We start from the raw sequence: 20,028 nt of genomic DNA, 5'->3' as shown, positions 1-20,028 counted from the left end.
GTAAGTGTCACATTCACAGTGGTGGAATCTCCAGCAGTGTGCCCTCTGCAGTCCCAGTCTGTCAATACCAGGCTCTCCTTCTGCATGCAAGTTTCATCCAGAAAAGACGACAGCAGGAATATTCACTGATTGGAATGTCCTCAAGAGTAAAATTATGTTTAATTGGAACATGAACTGTAGCTGACGCTGAAATGTTTGTGTGGGTTGCCATGACAACACCAAAGTGTATCTGAGATTGTTATTGTTTTCTATTTGTTTTCTTTATTTGCTTCTCATGCTTATGTACATTTGCAGTAGAAAAAGATCATCTATGAATCCAGTGATACATCCTTCTTATAAGAAATGTTTCTGTTAAAATATTATTGTGAAGTAGTCACTTCCTGTGAGTCGCGGGAACCGGAAGTTGTGCGTGGGAGAGACAAGACAGAACGGTAACACAGCGGACTTTTCGGAATGTACAACTTTTCTACTGCTTGTTTTACAAGGCGTACACAGTAAAAAAACCAAAAAAAACCCATTATGCTGTTATTTGTTTAACACTTGTGCACTTTGTGAAAGGAAATAAGTGGCTGAGATGAATATCATATGTGCTATTGATATTATTTTACTTGTTTCTAGTTTTCACGGTGCTCTATGATTGTGAGAGGAATAAAAGACCAGAGTAGATACAGTGAAAACGTGTCCCAATCCATCTGGAGACCACGGTGTACAAAGCTCTTCTCATCCTACAGCAAGCTACAGGTCTTGGTTGCTTCTTATCCTGCAGCGAGCTACAGGATTCAGTGGACAGTTGCTTTGCATTTTGTAACAACCAATCGGGAGCTGCAGATTCAGCGGACACTCCAAGTAGCGGTTTTAGGCTAAAGCGTGAGTCCTCAGGCTATATTGCGCAGTTATTATGCCTCATGAGTTGATGGATAGAACATGAGCTACAAATTTGCTCTATTGGACAAGAAATTAATAGTGTTCAAATTTCAGACTGTGTAAAAAAAAAAAAAAAGACAATCTGTTGAAGTTCTGGAAATTATTGTTGTTTTCTTACCCATTGTTTGCAAGCTTCATGAAGGCTGAAACTGAAGATTTATTTGCTGTCATATGTAAGAATTAGGGGTGCAACAATACTCGTATCGATATTGAACCATTTGATACAGTGCTTTCGGTTCGGTACGCATATGTATCGAAAAATACAAAATTTTTAATTTATTTTATCAACTTTCCTTCTGACGGTGCTGTCTGTGTTGAGCGCTCAGTGGATCTGCGCTCGACAGTGCAGCCTAGGCGGAGTAGTCGAACGCAGATTCACTGAGCGCAGGGCAAGCTAGCGAGACAGAAGTTAAGCTCTCCTTGCAACATGGCAAATTGAACCTCCCCCACCCTCATTCAGAGCTGGTGTTTGGAACTATTTTGGTTTTCATGTGAAGTATGACCCTGAAGGTAAGCGCGTCATTGACTAAAGTAAAACAGTATGTCGGATGTGCCACGCAATGCTCAATTACATTGGTGGGAACTAATGCGTTAGCGCAGTTAGCTCGTTAACGTGTTGGCCGTCCAGCCCCACGCACGGGGCGATCCGCGGTAGCTCGTTAACGGAGATTTGCCGTGTTGTGGCGTTAACGTCATTTCAGATTAACGCTGACAGCACTAGTGGGAACACAATGAATATGACTGCACATTTACGCCGACATCATCCTAGTGCAAAGACAAGTGGAAGCAGACAAAAACAACAAGCACGCATGCTACAAACTTTACCCGAGTCATTTAGACAGCCATTAGCACATGATTCTCCTTATGGGACCTGATATGTTTAATATGCTGCTGAGAATATAGCCCAGAAGAAGCGTATACTATAGCTTTTATTTTGGAAAGAGCCATTTCTCTGTAATAAACTCTCTTTTCCAAAGATGAGTGATTTCTCCATCAGATAAATTTATTTTTTTAATTACTTTGTTGTTTCAGCAACATTAAACTTAAAAACTGTACTTTTGAGTTAAAATATATATTTATAATTTTAATAAATTACAAATTAAAAAGGCATGAACATTTTTTTTTGTATCGAAAAAATATCGAACCGTGACACCAAAGTACCAAACCGAACCGAACCCTGAATTTTGTGTATCGTTGCACCCCTAGTAAGAATCTAAGCTAAGGTGCCTTTGTGTTCATTTTAATAATTCTCCGCCTATTACATCCATTCCATTCTTGTAATTACCTTAGATATCTTGTCCTCTTCATAAGATACCCCCTTTAAAGTCTGAAAATGTCTAAAGATGGTCATAGTCACCCTGATGTTATGTCAGAAGTACAAGATGCAGTTGATTTGGAAGAGGAAAAAAGTGTAGTGTCTGAGAAATCTGAGACAAAAACAAGAAAATCCTCTCGTGAAAGGTGATTAACGCCAAAAATGCAGAACTGAACAGGAGTTAACTCAAAAGGAGAAGAGGTTCAAAGCAACATATGAGAAATGGAAAAGCAACGTAAGAGATATTCGCACAAAGTTAAAGCAAGTATGCTCTGAGAGTGACATGTATAATATGATGGATGAGGCTGAGAAGCTAGAGTCTGAATTAAAGGAACAGTATGACAGAATTCGACTCCAAACCTCACCAAGCCAAGAAATTCGAAGAAAGATCGATGCATGCTCAGCCGTCTTGCTGCAGCTGATGAGAGTACGTCTGACTGAAGATGAAGGTGAGTTTGACACGGTGGCAGAAAGATCAAGGTTACGCATGCTACTTGATAATGAATATGCTAGGTCCGTATATGGATCCACAGCCTCCAAAATTACTGCACCCAGCTGTCACAATTCTAACCATCTCTCAGAGTCACCTAGCATTTCACCTATGAGGGCAGAAGCGGCTGCTCAGCTGGCTGCAAAGAGAGCCGAAATTGATATGGAAGCTGCCATCGAAGCTCAACGTCAGCAGTTGAGAAAACTTGAAAATCAGAGGGACATTGATGTAATTCAGGCAAAGCTAAATGTCTACACTGAAGAAGAGGGATGGGACACGCAGTCCTCCATTCAGCAAAGTGAGTGATGCACACCACATCCCAGATCAAGAACGGCAGGTTGTGCAAAACGAGACATCATTGGTCCAATCACTACAAGAGTCATTAGCTCTCACTCGCTTGCCAACTCCAGAACCTTCTGTATTCTCGGGCGATCCTCTGAAGTTTACAGAATGGAGCATAAGCTTCAAAGCCCTCATAGAGAGACGATGCTCTGACCCTGCAGACAGGCTATTCTACCTGCAAAAGTACATAGCAGGTGAGGCAAAATCTTCTCTTGAAGGCAGCTTCTATAGAAGAGATGAAGAAGCCTATCAACAAGCATGGGATAAGTTAAATGCTAGATATGGCCATTCCTTTGTAGTGCAGCGGGCTTTCAGAGATAAGCTAAATGCGTGGCCGAAGATTGGTGGAAAGGAATATCTCAAGTTAAGAGAGCTCAGTGATTTCCTCCAAACATGTAGTAATGCCATGCCTCACGTAAAGGGCTTACAGGTTCTTAACGACTGTGAGGAGAATCAGAAAATACTAGTCAAGCTTCCTGATTGGGTGACATCTAGATGGAACCGTTATGTCACAGAGCAGCTCGATCGGGGCAACGACTATCCAAGCTTTCATGAGTTTGCTTCCTTTATCTCTAAGGAGTCACGCATAGCATGGGTCCAGGGTCATCCTTACATGCCTTAAGGCACTCTGCAGAGGCACCACCAAGAGAGATGAAGCGTTCAAAAGCAAACACGTTTGCCACAAATGTGAAACCCCCAATTCCATCAAGCTCCACCGCCAAATCTGACCCTGGTGAAATCAAGTTGGGAGATGCAGGGAAACCAAAGAAATGGACCACACCAACACAAAATTCCAATAATGGCCAGTGTATTTGCTGTAGAGCAGACCTTCCCAAAGTGTGGGGCCCGCCCCCTCGGGGGGAGCGCAGAGCCATTGCAGGGGGGGCGCGGAATGAAAAGGGGGGGGGGAAACAAAACGCTTGGACACTGCTAGCACGGGGCGCCCACAGAAACGCAAAGCAGGAGATGAAGCATCACTGAATATGTTTCCAAACCAACTTCATTCTAAGCCAAAGACTAGAAAATATGGTGAAGCATATCTTCCCTTTGGTTTCACCTGCACAAGTGCCGAGGTAGGTCTCCCCTGCAGAATTGCTTTTCCCTGTGTCGGGACCAGCGCTCGGCTGTTCAAATCACGGACAAACAGAATCCCAAAGTTGTTTATGTTTTTAAACCCATTTTGCACAGAGAGGCATTTTTTGAAAAATGTATTGATAGCAATGTTGAATATTATTACACATGAAAAAAAAACTACACATAAAATAATCACACCGTGACGCCTCTGCCTTTCTAAATAGAGGGACAGTAACTGCGTGTGTATATGTAAGCGTGTAAAACCTTAAGATAGTCAGATTAACAGTATTTTGTCTCTATCTGCCATTCTGCAATTCATCTCATGTAAACAATAACGTGGCGCACAGCGTGACGTGAAAAAAGACACATACCTTTGACGTTGCGTGACCAACTCTGTATTCCTCGTCCACACGTAAACGCAAAAAATGAGTTTTAAAAAAAATCTCAGTTTTCGGTGATTCGAAACAACGTTTACGTGTGGATGAAACAGCTGCGTTTTCACAAATACCCGTGTAGGTGCGGACATAGCGTAAAAGAGTTAGTAGTTTATTTTATTACTATCTGTAATTTATTGCAGATTACTTGTATTTGCTTAATTGTTTACTAAATGTTTGAGGTGTGAAATAAACTGCAATGGAGCAAAATATGGCTGTGCGTGGTTGGAGGACGTGTTTGTGTTTGTGCGTGTGCACGCGCGCGCACGCGCGAGAAGGGGGGGGCGCAAACATTTTTCTTGTAAAATAAGGGGGGCCCAGCAAAAAAAAGTTTGGGAACCACTGCTGTCGAGAGAACCATTCCATACATAAATGCAAGAGGCTTATGGACATGTCTGTAGAGGATAAGAAAAAATGCATACTTGGAAATAAGTTGTGTTTTGCATGTCTAAGAAAGGGTCACAATTCTAAAGACTGTAGAAACAGGTCCATGTGTGCCATATGCAAAAAGAGTCACCCAACGCCATTGCATGAAGATCGTTCTAAAGCAGGAGTACCATCAACACCAGGCGCAGTTGAAGAAAGTACGTCGTCATTATCATGTTGTGTGAGTGGAGGTGAAGGTGGGAGTACGTCGATGATAGTCCCAGTGTGGATCTCAACACTTAGTGCTCCGGACACTGAAACCCTAGTGTATGCACTATTGGACACTCAAAGCAGTCACACATTTGTTGATCAGGAGGTGTGCGAAAAGCTACAAGCAACAATGGAACCAGTGAAACTTAAACTTTCCACTATGATGGGGAGAGACTCAGTCGTGAAGAGTCAAAGAGTATGCAAGCTCAAAGTTAGAGGATTTTCCTCTAATGTTTCCATCAGTTTGCCTCCAGCCTACACAAGGGACTTCATTCCTCTTGACCGCCCACATATTGCCACTTGTCAGACAGCCAACAAATGGAAACACCTTGTAAGCATGGCCCAGGAGATACCCCCGTTGATGGACTGTGGTGTTGGATTGTTGATTGGATACGACTGCTCCAGAGCGTTAATTCCAAGAAGGGTCATCACTGGGGGCGACTATGAGCCTTATGCTATTGAGACGGACCTTGGTTGGAGCATTGTGGGAAGAACACCACAGCGTTTGCAGGCTAAAGATGTGACTGGTTTTTGCCATCGAGTGTCTGTCAGAGAGGTGCCACCCATAACACCATTTGCTGTCATCAAGGCCCTGGGGTCTGATTTTGCAGACACAAAACCTGGTGACAGAAGCATATCTCAAGAAGATATTTCCTTCCTGCAGATCTTGAAAGACAGAATCCAACAAAATAAGGATGGTCACCTGGAGATGCCTCTCCCTTTCAAAGCACGTCCGCATCTCCCAGACAACAAAAGGCTGGCGTTAGTACGGCTGAAGCATCTAAAGAGGAAGCTGGACAGAGATCCCAAATTCAAAATAGACTACGTGAGATTTATGGAAGGTGTCTTCAAGGATGGAGATGCAGAGAAAGTGGAAAACCAAGCAGAGCTGGGGAAAGTCTGGTATATCCCACATCAAGGAGTTTACCACCCCAGAAAACCAGGCAAAATCAGAGTGGTTTTCGACTGCTCTGCAAGGTATGAAGACACTTCCTTAAACGACCATCTGCTAACAGGACCTGACCTCACAAATAGCCTAACAGCCGTGCTGTGCCGCTTCCGTAAATATCCCATCGCAGTCATGTGTGATGTGGAGAAAATGTTCCACAGGTTTCATGTGAGCGAGAATGATAGAGACTACCTGCAGTTTCTCTGGTGGGAAAATGGAGACACAAACTCTGAACCCAAAGAGTACCGCATGAAGGTTCAGAATCATCCTCCCCTGGCTGCGCCAATTATGGCATGAAACACCTTGCCAGCCAATGTGAGAAAGAGTACCCCTCCGCAGCTAGCTTCATCCAGAAACATTTCTATGTCGACGATGGTCTCATAATTGTAGAGTCGGTGGGTAAGGCAATTGAACTGGTCAGAGAAGCCCAAGCTGTGTGTGCCAAAGGAAAGCTGCACCTTCACAAATTTCTCTCCAACAGCCGAGAGGTCCTTGACTCTGTTGATGTTGCAGAGCATGCTATGGAGGTAAAGAATGTTGATCTTAATCACAATGATTTACCAGTTCAAAGAGTGCTAGGTATAAGGTAGAACATTGAAAATGATAGCTTCTCCTTCAAGGTGTAACTTGAGGAGAAACCAGCAACACGTCGAGGGATTCTCTCAATTGTGGCCTCCTTGTATGACCCTTTGGGGTTTCTAGCCCCAGTCCTTCTTGAAGGGAAAAGAGTGCTGCAAGAGATGTGTCAGAGAGGCACAGGGTGGGATGAGCCACTACCCAAAGGCTTGAAGTTAAGGTGGGAGACTTGGATGAAGGATTTGGAGAACCTGGAAAGAATTGAAATTCAAAGATGTTTCATACCTGACAGCCTCGGTGAGATTGAGAGAGCCGAGCTTCATCATTTCTCTGATGCAAGCAGTCAAGGGTATGGCCAGTGCTCTTACATCAGAGTGGTAAGCAGAGAAAGGGTATGCTGCTCCTTGGTTATGGGCAAGGCGAGGGTTGCACCAACCAAAATAGTTACCATACCGAGACTTGAGTTAACTGCAGCAGTAACCTCGGCATCTGTGAGCAGCATGTTAAGGGAGGAGCTAGAGCTCAAGATTGATGACGAATATTTTTGGACAGACTCAAAGGTCGTGCTTGGTTACATCAATAATGAAGCAAGAAGGTTCCATGTGTTCATGGCAAATCGCGTTCAGAGAATTCGAGAAACCACCGATGCACGGAAATGGTATTATGTTGACACAGGAGAAAACCCGGCTGATCATGCCTCGAGAGGCCTCAAAGTAGCTGACCTCATCAAGTCAAATTGGTTCTCTGGTCCCAGCTTTCTATGGGAAAGAGAGATAGCCACAAAACAGGCTACTTCAGATTTGCTGGTGGGAGACCCAGAGGTGAGGACTACTCAGGTGTTGAAGGTTGATGTAGCAAGGCAGTTTGACATCCAGAAGCATCTGCTGCGGTTCTCAAGATGGACTACAGCTGTCAACGTCATTGCTCGTATCCAGCGGCTGGCAAAAAGGATCAGGACCGCTGAGCCTTTAAACGTGGAAGAGAGAAAACAAGCTGCACAGACTCTCGTCAAGCTTCCACAACAAGATGCCTTTCAAGAGGAGTTAAACACACTCAGCCAGAAACTAGGAAGGCTGCCTTGCAACCACCAACTCTTTCAGCTTGACCCATTCCCCCAAGATGGCATAATGAGAGTAGGAGGAAGACTGAGGAAGGCATCTGTGCCTCTCAAGTTAAGACACAAAGTGATCCTTCCTAAAGATGGTGCTGTTACAAACCTCATCATTGAGGTTTGGGGGTTAGGGTATCATCATACCAAGATACAACACCAAGGCGGAGGACAAACCCTCAATGCACTGAGAGCCAATGGTTACTGGATCGCTGGAGGAAGTAAGGCTGTAGCCCAATACATCAGGCAGTGCGTACAGTGCAGGAGAGCCCGCGTGCCACCAGAGGAGCAACGGATGGCAGATCTACCTAGTGACCGTGTTGATCCCACACCACCATTCACTTATTGTGGTATGGACTGCTTTGGTCCTTTTCAAACCAAACAAGGTCGCAAAGATCAAAAACAGTACGGCCTCCTCTTCACATGTTTTTGCTCAAGGGCAGTGCATATAGAGATGTTGGAAGATTTGACGACTGACGCGTTCATCAATGCTTTGCGCTGCTTCATTGCCCTTCGTGGAGCTGTTAGGCGCATTAGGTCTGATCAGGGAACTAACTTTATGGGGGCAAGAAACGAGATGGCAAAGGCTCTGAAAGAACTTGATAAGGAAAGAGTGACTGCATACCTAGCAGAAAATCAGTGCGACTTCCAGATGAATACGCCCCACTTTAGTCATGCTGGAGGTGCATGGGAGTGTCAAATCCGGACAGTGAGAAGCGTACTGAGCATGGTCCTTGCCTGCAGTGTGGGAAGGTTGGATGATGCCTCATTAAGGACATTCCTTTATGAAGCTATGTGCATTGTGAATAACCGCCCACTCACTGTTGATAACATCAATGACCCCAAAAGCTTGGAGCCACTCACACCGAACCACTTGATCACCATGAAATCCTCAATCCCACTTCCACCTCCAGGTAAATTTGTCAAGGAGGACCTGTATGCTAAGAAACGGTGGAGAAGGGTCCAGTATCTGACTGAGCAATTTTGGCACAGATGGAGAAAGGAATACCTGGCCAATATTGCTCTGAGACAGCGATGGCATACACCAAGACGTAATGTGGAGGTGGGTGACATTGTGATTCTCAAAGAGGAAGATGTTCCTCGCAATGAATAGAAACTCGCTAGGGTTGTGGAAGCACATGAGGATGATGATGGACCTGTACGGAAGGTGACAATCCAGACTGGTGATCAGAAGTTAGGAAAGGGAGGCGAACGCCTCGTCCAACCCTCCATCATTCAGAGACCCATTCAGAAATTAGTGGTCCTGGTGAAAAACAGCTAAAATTGGGAAAATGTCATTCATTGATTAGATTTTCCTTCTAAAATAGAAGTTGTCATTATGCTGTACTTCATGCACATGTTATGGAGATGTAAATTCTACTGTTCATATTGTTGAATTCATTTGTTGAGAAAAGAATATTGTTTATGTCAATGCAAGAGTGTTTTAAAACAACAACATGGTGCTTGGGAATTACCATTGATTTAATGAGCAATGCAAGTGTATTTACGTTCACAATTGTAATAATCAAAGGTAATTGGTGGGAGTGTAGCTGACGCTGAAATGTTTGTGTGGGTTGCCATGACATTTCTATTTGTTTTCTTTATTTGCTTCTCATGCTTGTGTACATTTGCAGTAGAAAAAGATCATCTATGAATCCAGTGATACATCCTTCTTATAAGAAATGTTTCTGTTAAAATATTATTGTGAAGTAGTCACTTCCTGTGAGTCGGAAGTTGTGCGCGGGAGAGACAAGACAGAACGGTAACACGGCGGACTTTTCGGAATGTACAACTTTTCTACTGCTGGTTTTACAAGGCACACACGGTAAAAAAAACCAAAAAAAAACTCATTATGCTGTTATTTGTTTAACACTTGTGCACTTTGTGAAAGGAAATAAGTGTCTGAGATGAATATCATATGTGCTATTGATATTATTTTACTTGTTTCTAGTTTTCACGGTGCTCTGTGATTGTGAGAGGAATAAAAGAATTGTGGACATCAGTACGAAGCGTGGATTCTTTCGACCAGAGTAGATACATGAACATTATTGCTTAATACACCTCCTTTATTATTGGACTACTTTTCATGGCTGAATTGTAGTTCCTTTTATCTAAAAAAAAAAAAAAAAAAAAACCAATGTTAAGTACATTATACTCAAAAGAATCATATCAATCAATCAATCAATCAATCTTTATTTGTAAAGCACTTTTCATACAGCAATGTAGCACAAAGTGCTTTACATGGTTAAAAGCAGCCCACCCCACCCCGCCCTCCAACTCACTCCCCACACTCTCATTAGCATAAACAATCATGGATACATACACCCCCCCCACACACAGACACACACACACACACACACACACACACTTAAAAAGTAAAATTGGGCTCGACAGACATGAGCCAGGTGATGCACATTTTAATTCCAGTGAAAAATACTATGTATTCCATTTTTGTTTACATTTAAGTTTATTGCTTGAACTGTTCTTTCCTTGCCATATGTTTTCTTAATGTTGAACAATATTTTCTGACACAAATAAATAGAAAACGATCATATGTATAATTTGCTTGTCATATTCTCTCAAAATTAGTGTAGTAAACTATTGCAAAGAAAGTAGAAAGAAAGTAAAATTATTTAGGAAATATATAGGAAAAACTTATAACACAGATTTTCGTTTGTAAAACGTCTTCTAAATTAACAGATAAATAGATAACTGACTAAATAAAATATCCACATGAAATGTACATACAGAGATACAGACTTTTATAGATGTAAAGGTTCTAACAAATGACAGTTTAAAATATTGCTACAGTGTCTCCAGCTGTTTATTGTTCTTCATCTTCCATCAAGTAGAAACCAGGGATGGAAATTTTCTCCCAGGCTTCAGAAGCAGCAGTGTTTGCATCGTCATTATCATCATCGTTTCCTGACAGCTTATGAGCCTTAATAGCTTCAAGGTAGGGCTTACAGATGTTTTTTGCTTTTTCTGTTGCCATTTCTTTTAGTTTGTCATTTAGGTGAATACTGACTTCCTCTGCTAGAAGGTCTTCAAATACTACACTGTAGTAAGGCTGACAGCGTGGCCTTGTTTTAAAACAGCTGCAAGACAGTCTTTTAATTTCACAGGTCGTCCAGACAAATAAAAAACCACAGATGAGAAAAAGACCATAATCCTGGAAAAGAAAAAAAAAGCTACAATTTGAAAACAATTCACATACTTGCTTTAAATGTAGGTTTGTTCTTTTAGTCAAGTTCAAGTTTATTTCAACTCTTTTCGCATTTCTTAACATTCAGCTTCCAATAACCTGGCAGTACATAAAGGACTTTTGAGCATGAACAGTTGTTAAAGTGATGTTTTCTTTCTCTATTGTCAGTCAGACTTACAGCTTTTGAATTTTGCGCAAGCATCCACTTGATGCTCTGAGCGCACTAAGTAAAACATTGTGATACTTACATGGAGGTAGAACTAAAATGCTTTTAAATGTAACAAAATTTCATTGTCTTACATTTTTAAACATATGAATTTTAGTTTAAAAATTATGTTAGTCAAATTGATGTTGCATGATTGTTGTGTGTTGTTACTTACAAGTGATTGAGTCATATAGTCTCCTATAATCCGTTGCTCCTCATAGGTCAGATTTTGTTTGCATGGAATTCCAGTCTGGTTCTTGTTAAAGTTTGTCTTTAGGCAAACGAACCAGTCTCCATCAAACAGAACAGCGGCTATCCATACAGCCGCCAAACTGATCCACTTAATGAAAACCTTACAGACATAGCTGCCAACACACATAGCACATCTCGAGAGAGAGTGACACCAGTAAAAAATCTTTCTTTGGTGAAAAGGTTCAACAATGATGACAATAAAGGCGAGGATCAAAGGCGGCAGAGCCATGTACAGTACACCATTTGGATGCAGGCCCGGTTCACACGAGCATAAAAAATGCATGTTAAAAATGTACTGCAGGATGTAGAAAATGACTATGAGCACCAAAACACCCACAGAATTTCTGATTACTTGAAGAAGTTTGTAAGTAAACTCCGGAAATGCCATCCTGGATGAAACTAGTATCAGATGTCTTAAGTTAGTAAGTTAGATTTTTAAAATGTTCCTCCTCCAATGGCTGAGTGAAAATGAAAAATAATTTTGAAGCATAAAGCATATACTGCCATTATATTGCCTTTAAATACATTGTGTCCACGGTTTACCACAATGAGGCTCTTTTAAGTACTTTCAGAATGATGCAAATCTTGGTTTTCACTTCTCAAATACATTTTTAGGGTTTTCCAGACAGATTCTATTCACTAATGAACAACATCACGGGGGAAAATTTCAGGAAATACACGTTAAAGTTATTCAAACAACATAGTGATATGGTTAATAAGATATCAAGTTGGTTAACTGTGACCAGTAATAAAAATGACCTAACTCAAGGAATGTGTTGTGTTTACACCGACAACTTGTCACATAACAGCAATTGTAAACTGTATCATAAGGCACTTACTGGCAGCTTGTTGTAAAAACACATTTATTCACATTTTTTTTAGTTTAATCTATAAAACAAGCAGTTTAACTGGCATAAAACAGTATTTTTGCAATAAGATGAAAACTTGGCACATTTCCGTATGGTTAGCAAAGTGTGCTTAAAGAACCTTAGGGAAATGCACAACCAGAGGGCAAACTAAGAAATGGTAGGTATATAAAAAAAAAAAATATCTACAGCAGCTGGACAGTATCTGAAAGTCATGTTCTAGAGAAATAGAAAAATAATCAACAAATACCTGACACGGGATGTGAGAGATACACCTAGCACTTTGCCAAGGTAAGAAGGAAAAACTCCCTTTTTAAAGCCACGACCAGTTGGGTGGGAAGAGAAAAGCAGAGAAAGACAGGACAAAGGATACACATGGGAGAGAACCACAGTTTAAATTTAGTTTTTAGAGGTATAAACACATGGAGACCAAAAAGAGAGGTGTGAAGAAGAAACACTCAGAGCCTTTAGGCAACCTTGGCCTATAGCAGTGAAACTAAGGGAGGATTCAGGGTCACTTGATCAAGCCCTAACTATATGCTTTATCAAAAAGGAAAGTTTTGAGCCTAATCTAAACTGTAGAGAGAGTGTCTGTCTCCTGAATTCAACCTGAATCTTTTTCCACAGGAAAGGAGCCTGGAAGCTGAAGGTTGTGCCTCCCATTCTACTTTTAAAAACTCTAGAAACCACAAGTAAGCTGACAGTCTGAGAGCAAAATGCTTTGAATAATACAGTACTGTGTGGTATTTAAAATATCAAGGGTCCTGGTTATTCAAGACCTTGCATGTAAGGATAGGGATTTTAAATCCAACTCTTGAATTAAGCGGGAGCCAGTGAAGAGAAGGGAGAATTATGCTCTCTCTTTCAAGTCCCTGTCAGGACTTTCACTGCAGCGTTCTTGACTAACTGAATGCTTTTCAAAGAACTTTTAGACAATGATGAATCACAGTCGCCCAGCCTAATAAATGCACCAAGTAACACCATGCATAACAATACAATAACATCTAGAAAGCACCTGGTAGGAAAAGGCTTCATTTTTCAGCATGACTGTGATACCAAACACACTGTCAATACAGTAAAAGCATAGCTAGATAGAAAAATTCCCAATGGAGCACTATCAGTCATTGATTGGCTTCCCAAGTGCCTCCAAAAAGAGCTTTGACTATCTTTCCAGAATCATGGAGGACTAGTCCTGAAGACATCTGAAATTACAAGAATGCTTGCATAAGTTGAGGCTGTGTTGAAGAATAAAGGCGGACATACGAACTGTTAGCTTTCAAGCTTGTTAGAACTGAGGTAAGGGCAAAAAAAAGATTTGCTTTAATGGTTTGTGGCTTGTGTGCTATAATTTCATGTATGTTTGTGTAATATGATCATTTTGAGCATCCATTTTTATAGCAAAATAACATTTTACATAATGCGCACCTTTCTAACACTAATCTTTAACAAGGATTGTCAACAAAGTAGGATTTTGGTTGCAGTTATCTACTACAAAATGCTTGCACCAAGAATATATGTGTTTGTTGTTTGCTACAAAGCAAAAACTAAGAGCTTCATTTTGTTTTATGGCTTAACAGTTTAAACACTCTAGATTTCACAGTTGCATGTTCACATCTCTTGCAAAACTAAAATAAAAACTGAAAAAGAAAATGTTTCTTGTTTTATAAGATCACATGATGTGACATACATGTGCTTTCAGTTTCAGTTACACATTTGAGGTTGGCAGAATTTCTCAGTGGTCAAGAGGACTCTGTAATGTCTTCACTTGTCACACAAGTGTTGCATGGCACATTTCTTTCGATACTGTAGTTCAGTCCAAGCAGATATTAGTATGAATAAGGCTAATTGTCTGTTTTGAAATGCCAAAAATATCACCAGAGATTCTCATCATCTATTTTTTCTGTTGTTATTTTAGTGAACAATGTTTGGTCCTTTTCATAAATAAACAAGTGTTACGTATGTTCTCTTTTTCCTCGACAGATCAAATTTTGTCCACCTTGAGTCAATTTGCCAAACCCAGTGTGCTACTCTTTTTCCTTGTATGCATATTATGCTTTTGCCGTAATAAAACCAGCAGCAGTCGGTACTGCATGCTATTAATATATACATGAAAAACATATTCTATGTCATAAGTACTGTAAAAATGCTTTTCTGGATGTAATCCCTTCACTTTGTAAAAGCTTAACTAACATCACAAAAATAATCTCTTTCTCTTGTAAATCAGTCACATGAACTTTTATTTTGGTAAGATAAACGAGCTAGATGATGACCTGTCAACCAAAATGAAGAACACACCTTAAAAGTAATATTTACTTATGGTGTTGTATTGTATTTCCTAAGTGCTCTGAGAGAGGCTGAGCAGACAGTTCTGTGCAGGCTGCTGACAGACAGCAGCAGAAATATATTACTTGGATAAAAAAAGTGGATAAAGAATAAATAATTACCATTTTTCTTGGTCTCAAGAGATTTCATCAGGAGCCATGGCCACACTCGGACAAATCATCTTCTACAGGTGCGACCATGAGGTTTGAATATTTAGTGTTGTCATTCAACTTTGAAAATATTTACGTGTCTCCAGTGGTATGTTTGCTTTTACTGCACCAGTAGAGAAAGAAAACATCTCACTTTTGATGTTATTTGACAGCTGTAGTTGCTGATTACCTTTAAAGTTTCAGATTATAATACAACAACATGTTATTATATATAAACTTATGGTTTGCGACTAGTTTAATATGTGATCCCTAACAAAATAAAAGTTGCTGACAGTCTGTCAAAGAGATATTTCTCCTTTAAATATCTGCCAGGACAAAATATTAACATTTTTGAACCACAAAGAAAACACTTACAGAAGAATTGAAAACAATCTCCAGTTTCCAGCTTTCTTATTGCAATGGATTTTTTGTCCTGATCATCACGAGACCCAGAAGACACAATGCATGGAGCCCAAACCCTACAGTTACAGGAAGAATAATAGAAGCTAGAAGAACTGCTATGAAACTAATCTTTAAAAACTAATACTATGTGTTTTGTTACAATTGCACTTGTGTTTTTCTTTTTGCACAGCATGCTCATCATCATCGTCATACTTAGTTTCTTCATCATCCTCTTCTTCTCTCTGGCCTTCTCAAGTAAGACCCACAGATCTGTTTGGATCCTCTTGTCATTAGTGATGGCTCTGTGAGGCCTGGGGTGATACATGGGTGTGCTCACCATGTGCTGTGTTTGTCTAAACTAAAATACAGTTAATCCATGTGGACGGCAACACGGCACGGCACAGCATCGAGTGTTTAACTGTAAATATTCATTTGTATCTGCATGTGTAATGATCTGTAAATATTTGTAAGGGAGGCTGACTTTCCACTTGACAGAAATAATGTTGATAGCCAAGTAACACATATACTCTATATTCATGTTTCATTTCCTTGAGAAAATGTTTATGTGTGTTTAGGTATGCTTGACTGGTGCCGGTTTAACATGGTATTAAGGGAATATTGACTTTAAATATCAATTGATAGTTTCATTCATAAACATGGTGCGCCTGAGTTTTTACTGTGGAATCCTGTCCTATATGAACCTGTGAAACTGGTATTTTGGCCATCACCTTGTTGATGTCTTGAAAGTGGGCGTGACTATATTTTAGAAGAATGTGTGAAGCTGATAGCTAGCTAGCATTCAAGCTAGATTAATTGGCATGTTAGTTTTATTAAGTTACAAATTTATTAAATATGCGCAATGTTATTACCTGAAAAAAGGACTTCTTTTTTTAGTTTAACTGAAGGCCAAAAAAGATCTGATTGTGAACCAAAGGACACGCCATGCTCATACAGTAGTGAGTCATCAGTCACAGAGTAAAAAGCATACCACACTTTGAGTGGGTTATTTTTATAAATGGCACGATAATTTCCAAGCTAAACATGATGAAGTCATAATACTACTGACTGAGACCATAAAGGCATTAGGAAAATATTTACTGAGGTTATAAATCAAGTGAGAAGTAGATTTCTTTTCTAGACAGCTACAATGGTTGCCCCCTGCTGGTCAGTAGAAAGAAGACAGGTATAGGACATTTCCACCCTGGCTTTGTTTTTCAGACCTGTATGCTAGAACCATCTTTTATATACAGTCTATCTATCTGTGTCTTTAGAATTTAATCTCTTTTACTAACTCAGACCCCTAAATAGTCATAGCTTTGCTTGAACTATCTCTTGAAATCACAGTCGCTCTCTCTCTCTCAGGATATGTGAATGTGAAAAATGTGAACTTGTCCTTAAAATCTTCCTGCTAAAAGTTTTATAACTGCCAAAAGCAAACAACACTTTCACTAAATATCATTTAAATCGGTTATTAAGTTGTCAACAATTTGGAACTGATTCAAATGTGCTAGTCTATAATATGTGTATAAAATGTCCACATCCCACAGAGCCCCAGTCCAATGTGATAAGCAGCAGTACAAAGCCTGTCGCCAACCTTGGTGGGGATCAGCTGCTCAGCTGCTATCTTGACACACAAACTTCCCAAGACAAAGTGACAGTGACCTGGAAGAGGACGGACCTGACCGGCCTGGTTTACTTTTATCAGAATGGAGCTCCGGATCTGACGAATCAGGCGTCACAGTTCAGTGGGAGAACTCAGCTCTTCCCTGAGGCTGTAGTCACAGGCAATGCCTCTCTGCTGCTGAGGAATGTGAGACGCAGCGATGAGGGGAAGTACACATGCAGCATCAGCTCCTCTAAAGGTGGAGGAGAGGTCAGCATTCAACTCAGAACAGCAGGTAGGATGACTCACTCTTCAAGATTAATTGTGTGTTTATCTAAACATTCTTTATTGGCATTCATTAGCAGCATGGTTTGCAACACATTGGAATAAGATGGTATAAGGGTATTCTTAGTTTTTGTAATGTTGGGAATTTTAACCAACGTGCTGTTCTGAGTAATGTGAGTACTGAGTGAAGCTTCACTCTTGATTGCTATATTAATTCAGGATTTTTTTCTTCCCTCTTTTATTACATCAGCTTTTTCAGCGCCCACTTTCACCTTCTCAAATGGCACCCTGTCTGCTGAGGCAGTCAGGTGGTTCCCTAAGCCAAGCTTTTTGTGGTTAAACCAAACTGAGAACATCCTGAATGGAAGCTCCACTTTCACAGAAAACTCTGAGGGGATATTCAGCATCTTCAGCACACTGCTGTCGGTCCAAGTCAGTGACACCTACAGCTTCAGGATTGAAAACAACTTGGTGATGTCTCTTTCTGAAGCAACTATATCAGGTAGTCTATATACTTTTACATTGACCTGATACCAAACACATTTGTACTAAAGGACTAAAATTCATCCTTTGGCCTATCTTTTATTTATGGAGGTGTAACACTAAGTCAGGGGAATATTTCTTCAATTTAAATCAAATCTACCAGAAAATAAAAGCAAATATATGTATTAATATATATATATATATATATATAGCTAGGCAAATAATATTATAGGAAAAAAATCAATTATTTTTCTTATTTTTTCAGGCTCGAACGTTTCATGGAGGACTTATTTCACCTTCAGTGCTGCTTCATTCCGTCCAGTTGGATCACTTTATCTCATTATTATGACCAGTTTCCTCTGCATCTATTATGTGACCGTTTGACACACTAATGTACACAAAAAAACACAACAGATATAGGCAGATACTACCCCTGGCTGCATATGTGTGTGCATGTGCTGCATTTAAGGTCAGGATATGTCCAAAGTAAAGACTGACATTCACAAAAGCGGTCCTCTTGTGTAGCTTTACTTTAATGTAATTTATTACTGCGTGTGTTACAGTTGTGTAATGCCATTTAACTCTGTGCTGGATGTTTTTAATAATTTATCTATTAACTTTTAATATTATTTTTTACATCCTCTAATGCATTTACAGTGTGTGAACTGAGAGTTCCATTTAAATTATGTCAGTAAAATTCAGCTATCTTGACTTTGAAATTTTACTTTAATGCAGACATGTAACATAATGAAATACAGAAATATAGAAACAAAACAAGAAAAACATTGAAACATTGACATTTTAGCACATTTTCTGTTACAGTTTTACTGTCTAATTATAGAAGCACTCACTTTATTTCTTTAGAAAGCTCTACCTCTGGAGTTACCTTACACCGTTCATTCAAATCTGAAAACTACAGACAGTGTCCAGTAACCATGGCAGAACTGGTTTCAGGTAATCTGAACCTTTCAAATAAACCTTAAACACCTCAGTCTATAAAAAGCTGTATATTCCTCTTGGATTTTGTGAGGATGATGTCTGCAGCTGTTTATTCATACTCGAATTATACTGTTGTTCTATTTCCATCATCTGATAATGTTTTTATAAATGCTTATTGTTCTAATTCCTCTCCACAAATATATTTTCACCCCAATGAGACTCAGATTAATGACGGAATTTTAAAAAATTAAATAATTAAAGTTTTATTTTTGAAAAATGCTTTTTGTGATGTCAAGGGTGATAGTGTTGCTTTAAAATGTTTGGTTTTTTTTTTTTTTAACTTAAAACCTTTGAAAGTAAATCCTGGGGAATTGATGATTGTGTCCTCCTGTCTGTAGTGACACTAACTTTGCCTGATTAGAAGTCTGCATTTGGGTCCTTTCCACATCCACAGCACAAAAGGTTTATCCCTGGTGGTAGGTGTCAGTTTAATTTCTCTGGTCTGCAGAGGTCCTCCATTAAATGTGTTTTCTGCATCAATTTATGATGAAAAACCTTTTACATAAAGGAAAACACAAAGCTAAAAAATCAGCCAATAGTTCAACATAATGCAGTGAGTCACATCCCGTATTGCTTTTCAAGTATTTGGTATTGTCAGCTTTTTTCTTTTAGTATTATCTTATTATTATAGTATCATCTATGTATCTGCCTGGTGTCCGGCTGGTTTTGTGCCTTTTGTTACCTGCTTAAATGTGCATATGTCACCTTTTTACCTCAGTGATATTTCCATTATTTTAGTTGATTTATCTGCTCCTGGATTTTATTTCGACTTTACTGTGTTTCAGCAAGATCTCATGTGCAAAACTTTTTCACACCGATTTTTAGGAATCGCGTACATCTCCACTATTGAGGCTGACTGAAAAGGAGAAGTGTGAGCAACACTTCCTTAAGATTAGTTTGTCATCTAGCAACAGCACTTCGAAACTGGAACAAACTTGGCTCTCACACATTCTTCACTATCTCTCCTCCCTTTTCCTCCTTTGCGTTAAATGTGGCTTCTTCTTCTTCTTTTCTAAGTAATTATGCTTCTTTAATGTTTTTCTTCGGGTGAACTGAATCAGTTGTTAGAAATTCTGGTGCCATGCTGTAAACACAGCAAGCTATTTTTGGTGTTGATGCCATTGTCCCAAAAGGTGATTTCGTATGCTCCACAGATTATAGGACGACGGGTCATTTACAACAGTTTAAACCAGCCGTCCCCAACCTTTTTTGCGCCACGGACCGGTCTAATGTCCGACAGTATTTTCACGGACCGGCGCCGGTCCGTGAAGGTGTCGCGGATAAATACAACAAAAAAAATGATACAACCAAGACAAAAACTGTGGTATTTTGTAAATAATAAACGCGAATTCACTGTGTAATTGTGTAACTACTTTAGCAGCGTCCTCCTGAAATGCGCCAACAACATT

General features: G+C 39.9%; 1 protein-coding gene across 2 annotated transcripts; it reads left to right on the top strand.

Annotated features, from left to right (window-relative positions):
* Window positions 1-14,753: 14,753 nt before the first annotated feature.
* Window positions 14,754-18,127, top strand: vtcn1 (V-set domain containing T cell activation inhibitor 1). Of its 2 annotated transcripts, XM_035915497.2 has the most exons (5): window positions 14,754-14,888; window positions 15,440-15,504; window positions 16,797-17,147; window positions 17,388-17,639; window positions 17,886-18,127. In XM_035915497.2, the coding sequence occupies exons 1-5, from the start codon at window positions 14,857-14,859 to the stop codon at window positions 18,002-18,004; spliced, it is 819 nt and encodes a 272-aa protein (XP_035771390.2). In that variant the 5' UTR covers window positions 14,754-14,856; the 3' UTR covers window positions 18,005-18,127. The 2 variants fall into 2 exon arrangements, with proteins under 2 accessions (XP_035771390.2, XP_087686115.1); XM_087829989.1 differs by lacking the exon at window positions 14,754-14,888 and having other exon boundaries at window positions 15,396-15,504.
* Window positions 18,128-20,028: the final 1,901 nt, after the last annotated feature.

The sequence above is a fragment of the Neolamprologus brichardi genome, chromosome 16 (assembly GCF_056152115.1).
Source record: "Neolamprologus brichardi isolate AB-2024 chromosome 16, ASM5615211v1, whole genome shotgun sequence".
Lineage (NCBI taxonomy): Eukaryota > Metazoa > Chordata > Actinopteri > Cichliformes > Cichlidae > Neolamprologus > Neolamprologus brichardi.
This window is presented reverse-complemented; position numbering and strand designations above follow the sequence as displayed.